Raw genomic sequence first — 9,796 nt, 5'->3', positions numbered from 1 at the left:
ACCACCATCATCGAATTCATGTTCAGGTGCGGAGTAAGAATAAAATTCCTTATTAAATTCGCTTGATGGTTGAATTGGTTGAGATAATTGATCATCGCCGCGTAAAGGAGCGCTATCATCATGACCAGCTGTTTGTGGAGCATAGTCATATTGAGCGGCTGCAACAGCAATTAAACATAAAACCTAATAAAATTAGAAAAACAAAAAAGAAATATAAAAATTAGTTAATCCTTGTTTGTGTTTTAGTCCTTGTTTGTATTATTCCAACTATTTTTCTTGATACGTACCACAAAAATACGCATCTTCAGGCTTGTAGCAGGTAAATCAGTTTTGATTGAGTGTTGAATTGATTATGACTTAATTTCGGCTGATGCTGCCATCTTTATACTAATCAAGTTATTTCGATATGACATTCGTATTGGATGTCAACATAGTGCGATTGTGTGGCTTCAGCACTTTAACATTGGATTTTAGATGTACGAGATATGCCAAGTTCAAGTACGACTCTTTTCAGTATTAAATTATGTCTCTGAAATGCTATATTTTGCATATATTTCCAGTTAAGTTTTGAAAAAAAAAATAGTTTTATATAAATAGTTTACAAATAAAACTGAATTTTTGAACTTATTCAAAGGGAGCATATCATGTATTCGATTAGTTGTATAAAAATATTTTCAAAGAAAGTTTTACACTGTCAACAATTGTGGATTATTAATTTTTGATTTATGTGGTATGCAAGAAGAATATGGAAGAATTTATTAAAAAAAACTTGCGGGGTTATAGATTTTGAAATTATGATAAAAATTATACAAATTTGATGAAACTTTTTATGACAAATTTTTATATTAATTAGATTTTATTCGTTACTTATCAAATTTCAAAAAAAGTAATATAAAAAAAATTAATATCTAAAAATTAATTAATATCTAAAAGTTATTACTTATAGTAAATTATATTTTTCTTATTACAGATTAGTGTATAATCTCTAATATTCCTAATATAAAATATTTCTTAATAATTTTAATTGTTAATTATCTAACATAAAAGAATAATTTGCATGATACTACTATCAAAAATGGCGAAAAGAATTTCATATATAGCAGTCATAATTTATGGATATATTAAAATATATTTTAGATATATATTCTCTATTAAATGTGGAGCCACGATATTGAATTCTGGAGTTTTGCTCATATACATACATATAATACACATTTTATTCCAAACGACTCTAAAGGTACAACAAACTTGTGATTATGTTTTATTTTATTTTTTTTTTTAATATTCCAATTATAAATGTAATATTTTACAAAAGGATTTGAGTAATAGATTAATAGACACTTCATTTAATTTATATGAATTCGATCATATGGCATTTAGTTGGAGTCGGCAATATTAAGACATTTGAAAGCTTTTAACTATTGAAAGCCAGAAAGTCATTAGGTGTGCAGATAAAACTATTGAAAATTAAATTACAATAAATTAAAATACCACAAGGAATCACATAAATATATAGCAGAAGCCCTAACATTGAAATTTAATTTTATATTAAATACTTTGTATAAAACAAGAAAACAATAAATCAGAAATTAACACATATGTTATTGAAAATATCTGCTAGATAGGTAGTTTTATCTATAGTGTTGATCTAATAATATAGCAAATATATGATGAGAAATCTGTGGGTGCACAATAGATCAAGCTGGTCGCAGTGCATAGGGGCCTTAGGCTATCCTAAAACCCCCCAATATCATTGACTATGATGAAAAAATGGAGTTACTTATATTGCTAAAAGAGTCTACAATTTATCAATGTTATTAATACATTTTCTTAACTATCTTCAACCAATACAGTTGTATATGTTTCGCTACGACTAAAATAGAAGATAGATCGTGTCACTCAGGTTTGGAAGTAATGTATAGTTTATCATTTTAGTTTCTCATTTGCAAATGGTCAAATAAATTCGAATTTATATTTTAAAGAAAGAAAATGTCTTTCGCTCTCGTGCGCTTCCTTAAGTACTGCGAAATAATAAAACCGAAGTCCTAAGAAATCAAAATAGTTGTAAAACCATTGGAAGCTTACCTATGTCAAGTATTTTAAATAGTATAAATGAATCGAGCATTTACGCATACTAACGTTTTTACATGGAGGACACAAGTTTGTATACAGTGGACTCTGTTTATTAGAACATAATAGGCACATGGTCACGGGGGAGTGAGAGACTGAAGAAAGCAAAATGAAATGTCAGATTATATTTACACAAATGTGTATTTATTATAAATTCATCAGGATTATTGAATAAGATATATTAATTTATTTTTCTTGAAAGGATTTTGAGGCTAACCTTAACTTGAGGCTATGGGCCTAGAACTTAAGTTTTTTGAGCAATATACAAGCCATAATAGATACTCAAAGGCATTTATTCGGTAAATTAGTTATTTAAACAAAAAAAGTAACGATTTGGTAAATGTGATAACTTGATAATATATTATGTATAGTCGAACTAAGGTCAAATTAAGATTAAACCTTTATATTATATTTATTGTCTAATATTTATATTATAGTATGATAATATTATGCTCATAATATTTAATATTTTTGTTGCGATTGTTGTAAATGCTTCTATTTAAGAATAATTAAAATAGTTTAATTTTTAAACTATTAAAATTAATTATTTTAAAATTCATAGTTATGATTATAGAAATATATTTTTTTAAATATAATAACCAAGGAAATTTTTTAAGTGTAGTGCTCTCTCCAAATTAAATTACATATAATAGAAATGTCTTTAAATGCACAAACACTATTAATATTGCTATCTTGCTTACACTCATTTAACTCATTCCCATTTACTTAATTAATTTATGCACAAAAATTTTTATGCTAATTTAAAACTATGAAATCCTAAAAACACACAATACACCACACAACAGCCGCAACCTACCGCAACAAGCGGCATGTAGCAACAACAAAAACAATACCATTCAATAGAAAATTGTTGCTTTTTTTCAACTGTCTTCAAATATGCGAAATTCAAATTAATATTTTACCTATTCACATATAAAAAGCTACATATATCGAGAAAAAACGAGAAAAAACACCAAAACGAATATAATTTAGCAATGCTAAAGCTTCTTGGTACGAGCTTGTGGGTGAAATGTCTACCGTTTGAGGGTATCAACGCTTTCAAGCTTTAAATTTGTTGTTATTTTGTTGCCAATTTTTTTTGATTTGCTTTTTTAATGATCACATTTTGTTGTTGTGATGGAATTCCCAGCATTAGGCTATTTAAATGTCCAACTAAAATTCCAGTTTTATAGTTTTGTTGTTTTTTGTTGTTGCTTTTGTTATGGTGTAGTGGCTGATGCTGATGCTAAGGCTAGGGTATGTGAATAAAACAATAATATGTTTGGCTTGCAGTTGTTGTTGCAAATGCCAGTTGTCACAATTTAAACAAAATATGGTTAATTGGTGTTAACATTTTCTTCTTCGTTGGCGCATTGCTGTCGTCATAAGCTTAGACGAAGCTTAGTGCTTTTTACGAAAACTATAATATTTAAACGCTTCTGATTGGTGTTGTGGTCTTGTGATTGTACAATCGATTGTGAGCATTTTAGTTTTATAGATCATTAGAATAATAAAATTTTTGAAACATTTAAACTTAATAGAAATCCTGTTTGGAAAATAATATTATTTTAATGAAAATTATAAAATTAAAGCCAATACATTATTAAAAATTATTAAAACAGTGAGTCGTACATATAATCCACTATTTTTTAGAACTGAGTACCTTGTTTGTTTTTTGTTTCTTTCCCTAGTATTAGATATATAATACGTACATTCATCTCAATTCCAATATCGTGGGTACAACGACTTGAAGATGGATTTTAGTTGAGTCAACAATCCTGAGTTAGTATTACATCTCGAGATATGGGGATTTTATATTACAAACTTTTTATATTTTCCTGTTACATTTACATTCTAAGGTTAGTGTTCAATCCATTCTTACTCTCTTATGGAGGTTATTACTTGAATATTTCACTAATACCTAAGTGTAGACATAATTTTATTAGCAAGTTCGTCCGTTTGTTGTCCGTTTCGATATGAGATACAATTTTGTTTGGTAGTGGTTACTATATTTAATAGAAATATGTATATGCTATCAAAATGTAAAGCTGCTTTATAGTCGCAGAGTTCAGTCTTATTTTCTTTTTATATGATTTTTGATTGCTACAAATCTCTAAATGAGATGTCGACGCAGTTCTCTAAGGTATATTTGCGGCAAGTTCTAGGCAGAGGATTGAGCCAGACAGGGTGCTTCAAGTAATCTCCTTCAGGAAATTTTAGAATTCAATTCCAACGAGTTTAATTAAGCTCAACAGGTAAATGAAATGGAACCCAGACTATGCATGAGTAGCTTCACCACATTTGCTCCTTCCTTTCAGTGCAATCATTTTTGGATTGGATTATTCAATAAATTTATATTTAGCTTTATCCCATTAAAATCATCTCTTTGGAATGAATTTAGAAGATTTTCATCAAATTGAAAGCAACAGGCTTAACATCTATTTTCAGTCATATTAAACCTCTGAGTTTTAATAGATTTTCAATTCACATTACGTTTTTGAATATTTCCAGTACATAATTACGCTATATATTGCTATATATATGTTACATATAATGCTATATATATGTGTATAGTAAGCGTATATTCAATATATATTTCCAAACTCTAGTTGAAGTATTAAAATTGTATTTATATAGAGTTGGTTTTATAGCTGACTTTATAATTCGGTTAATACGTCGTTTTATGATACTAAATTTTGGCCTGATGCCGAATCAACTAATTATACATATTTATGCAAATGCCAATAATGGCTATATATCTTAAGTAACTTTAAAGAAAAGATTTCTTTGTTTAGTTTACCGTCAAAAATATAAAATTTACAAGGGTTTTTCTTAGTTAAGCTGTTTTAATAGTCGGCAAAATTTATTTAAATTTTTTAATAGCATAAAATACAATAAACAATAGCATAATAAATTATAAAATTAATTTTTTAAACTAATGTTAGCATTGATTGGTAACATTTAAGTCGCTTAATAATAATGGCTAAAATAATAATGAAATAATAATATTTCATATAAATATTTCATTTTTACTATCAGTCTTTTTAGAAATTTAAATATTGGCTACTGACATTATTTTTTAAGATTCAATAAAAAAGTGATTCATGACGTATGACTATAAGTACATTTAAAAATACAAATTTTTTAAATAAAAATTATATTAAAGTAACTAATAGTTATATTCTTTAACAATTCCTTTTTCAATTTATTATTTTTATATTTTTAAAATTTAAATTTAAATAAAAATAGCATATGACATTTATTATTATTGCTCTAAAAATATTTCCATCTTCTATAAATTTAATTAAACTCTAATAAAGTCTATTGTTTTATATAAACACATATGTCTATATATATATATGTATATATAAACAAGTAACATTGATACAGTTTCGACGATTTAACCTTTATAAATATTATTTTCAGGCCAATATTAATAAAAACAAAACATTTTATAATGATTTTTTTATTTGTTTTTTTTACAATATTTTTGTTGTTGTAATGGAATTCCCAGATATTGACCAGTTTATAGTTTGACCGAAATACCAGTTTCATTGTTAGTTATTCAGTTTTTATTATTGATTATATATTACCATATTATATTATTGAAGAGATTTCACAGCTAAAATCCTATTTGTACATTTTTAAAATTTAAGAATGTTGTGATTGAACCCAAAAGATATAAATAGAAACTATATTTCTTTCAAAACGATAATAGTACTAATAAAAACTGTATATATAATATAATTTTGATGATTTGATTGATAAAAAATAATGAATATACTATGTCATATATTTAAACATTTTTTAAAAGAAATTTTTGTTATTAGCTCAGGCATACGTTTTGCATAATAATTTAAACAATATTCCAAGACGAAAATTTGTACAAAATTAATTTATATTTTAATTTTTCTTTATAATTAAAATTAAACAGTTTAGCTTATTTTGACTTTTGTATTTTTGTTTAAGTATATACATAATAAAGAATGCGGTTCCCATCGCAACAAAGTACTGTGAGTTTACACTATAATGGAGCTTAGCAGAACCTAAGACATTTGATATCTTTCTATTTCAAATTATAATAAATATTGTTGAGACGGTACTTATAATACTACAATTCAATGTTAGGCTTGGACAGATTTATTTCTCTAGTAGCCAGGAATACCGACATGAGAGACAGTGGAGCTTTTAACAGAATTTGAAAAAGGTGCCAATAATGGTTAAGATTGTCAGATATAATCTTGCAAATGTCATTATGAGTGTGCAGTGATTTCTAGGTTTACCAGATGCAAATCCGGTCATTTTTTTACTATACATCTTTGACCGCTTAACGTCAATACTTACTTATATCAGAGTCCTGATATGCTAAAGAAACATTTTTTTTTATGAATGTATGCATATTTTGCTTATAGACTTTTGTGTAAAACACGACTTGTCCATTAGCTTACTCAGAGTTTACTCTAGAGCAGCTCATATGTAAAATTCAAAACAACTTTTAACTAGAACTTTGATTGTTTGCCGAAACTCTTTTTTGTTGGTCCAGTAAATTTCTCGCATTTCTCATTCTACTTGGGAATGAGAAAGGAGATAAATAAGAAAAGAGATTTTTTAAAGTTGATTCCAATGGTTTTAATGGTTAATTATCAAAAGTTCTAGTAAATATAAGTATTAATATATAACAACAAAAATTGATCAAAATTATATAGTTTTCTAATGCTTAAATTAAATTTGTTTATCTATATCACTATGCCTATACCAATCAACATGTCAATTTGTACAAACGCCACTGTCTTCAACTTAGATCAGATTGTTGATCTATATCATTATGTCTACATCAATCTACATGTTAAATTATATCCGCTCCAATGTCTACAACTTAGATCAGATTGTTAATCTGTATCACTATATCTATATCAATCTATATGTCAATTTATACTCACGCCACTGTCTTTAACTTAGATCAGATTGTTAATCTATATAAATTATGTCTACATTAATCTATATATCAATTTGTATCCACTCCACTGTCTTCAACTTAAATTTAGTAATTAACTATCAAAAGTTATATACAAAAGTTTTGAATTAAACTTTTCAATTATTTAACAGCAGATAATCAGAAAACTCAAACTGTAGACATAGAAATGTTAATTAAAACATTTGTTATATTAAAAAACATATTGAACTGTAAAATGGTATGTTAATTTTAGGTAAATTTTAGGTAAACACTTATAAATGATTTTTTATAAAAATTATAAGACCGCTGTTGATGGGTATTTGGCAATACTCGAAACAGCTGTATGGTCAGCCAAAAATTCAATTAATTAAAATTTATATAAAAAGAATTTTTGTTGTTGTAGTTCACTACTGTTCGAAAAATCTCTTTAAAACTAATAAGTATAATTTAAATTATATTTCTTAATTCAATAAAATCAAATTAACTTTTTAAAAGTTTTAATTTTTTATTAATTATTATTATTTGTATATAAGTATATATATATATATATATTTAAGACTATTTCTTTTTGTCAAATTTAAATGCCTCTATCGAGATACGCATTAATTAAGTTAAAACAAACAAAAAAGAAATAAAATATAAAAAAAAAGAATTATAATCAATTTAAATGAAGTTAATTCAGTTACAAAATAATTAAAAATTATATGCAAGCAAACCTTTTTTGTTTATCAGCTCCTATTAGCAAATTAATCATTAATCTCCAAATTACAAAATGTCAACAAATAATTCATTCATAATTCATTTAACAGGTCAAGGCCTATGATTTTGATTTGATTGCCTATGCAAATAAAAAAATCGTACAAGTATCCGTAGTCATCGGCGTTTGTAGTAGCAAAGGCGTTGTATCTTTTAATTTTGTTAATTTTGTTCATTTACGGATTGGATTCATTTACGGATTGGATTCGTTAACGCATTTCATTAGACGACCAAAAAACAAAAAAAAAATTTATTATTTAAATGCGAATTTGTGCCGACAAGAATTTTCTATTGAAACCATTTTGACAATTTTGTTAATATTTAATTTATTTTAAATGCATCCAATTAATAAATTAAAAAAGCAGCGTAGATATTACAAAAACAAAAAAATAAAAAATAGATAAATATACAAATTTAATGAATATACACACAATATTAAATGAAATTAATTAGGCTTTTGTTTTCTGGGCAAATACTATGGAAATGAATTAATTCATTGCATTTGTTAATTAATTTGTTATAAGCATTTATAATAAATAAAATATAATTTTGTTTTCTTGATATATATAAAGTTTATTTGATGGAATTGTAGCTATGATGTGTTTTGATGTTAGAGGAATAAGATTGAAGTCATTAACGCTTTTTGTTGCACAAGTGTATCTCAGAACTGACAGGAGGCGAACTTGCCTAAGGAAAGTTATTTGTTAATAACTTAATAAATACTTTTTAAATGCTTTTTAAAAATTTTTTATAAAATACATGAACTTTTTTTAACTGAACACTTTTGTTATACATAACATCTTAATTAAAGTTTAAATTCATCTGTATTTGTATCTATAAAAGAATTAATATACATATTATTTTGTTTTTCGTTATTTAACTTTTAGGCTTTTGCATATTTAAATATATTTTTATATATTTTTATTAAACATTTTTTATTTATGTGTCTAGAAAGCATAAAACTTATAATTTTTATTTTCATTTTTATTTGTAAGTTGACTTTATTTTTACAACCAAAAACGTTACCTCTTCGGGTATTAAGGTGGCTTTATTGCCTGAAGAGAAGGTCATAAAGTATTATTTTGTGTGGTTTAATTTTAAAACTAAACTTTAATTTTACAATAATTTTATAGCAAATAAGCCAATCAAATGCTTTATTAATATAGTTGAATGTGGTTTTAATGTATAATAAAATTTATTTTGATTATTTTATTAGGAGAAATTGTTAATGTTAATTTATGTAACGACTGCTTCACATGCTATACTATTAGTGCATAATTTAACATGTTTTTAGATCATCTGGGAATTGGATTAATTAGGAAATAAATTATTGGTGTTAATTTATAACTTTTTGATGTAAGAATAAATTTGAATAAAGATTTGTTGGGATTTTATACATTTTAATTATCAGTGAAAATAAACATTTATGCTCAATAAAAAATTTTAAGGTATTTCCCTATTAGGAGTTTAGCAATAGAAGAAGCTTATACCACAGTGATTTGGAATAAATTCGAGTACAGTAGGTTGATATTGGGTTTATGATGTGACCATATTTGTCCATTTCTTAAAGTGGTAAATTTGTCACATTTTCTCATATTCTGAAGATTAGATATTGTTAATTACTTTTTATGAGTTTTAAATGCATAATACCAAATTTCAGTTTTATTGTATTAAGTGCACATTTATTAGTCTTATTTATTTATATAGTGAGATTGGGTATTTTTCTCTTCAGCAATTTGGACCACAACTATTAGTAATCGTAAGAACTTGCATTGAAAGTAATAATGTTTGACTTTAATAATTATTAAAAAACAAAGAAATCCCCCAGACGTTGTATTATTAAGAATTATATGAACTCATGTAAAATTAAATTAAATAGTAATGATAATCAAAATGCTCATATATCAATTTATATAAAAGTCTTTTACCAAACTGTTCTATATTGTAGCTTAGTTT

At 25.5% G+C, this 9,796-nt stretch overlaps 1 protein-coding gene across 1 annotated transcript in view; it reads right to left on the bottom strand.

The window, feature by feature from the left end:
* Nucleotides 1-302, bottom strand: part of LOC119676584 (serine protease snake-like) — a 14,748-nt gene extending 14,446 nt beyond the window's left edge. Inside the window, exons 1-2 of the mRNA XM_038087827.1 lie at nucleotides 288-302; nucleotides 3-183 (exon numbers count right to left, since the gene is read on the bottom strand). Of these exons, the coding sequence (XP_037943755.1) occupies nucleotides 3-183; nucleotides 288-302 (196 nt within the window). The remainder of the gene's footprint in view (nucleotides 1-2; nucleotides 184-287) is intronic.
* Nucleotides 303-9,796: the final 9,494 nt, after the last annotated feature.

The sequence above is a fragment of the Teleopsis dalmanni genome, chromosome 2 (assembly GCF_002237135.1).
Source record: "Teleopsis dalmanni isolate 2A chromosome 2, ASM223713v2, whole genome shotgun sequence".
In the NCBI taxonomy this organism is placed as follows: Eukaryota; Metazoa; Arthropoda; class Insecta; order Diptera; family Diopsidae; genus Teleopsis; species Teleopsis dalmanni.
Note: the sequence above shows the minus strand (reverse complement) of the source record. Positions and strands in the feature narration are given on the sequence as shown.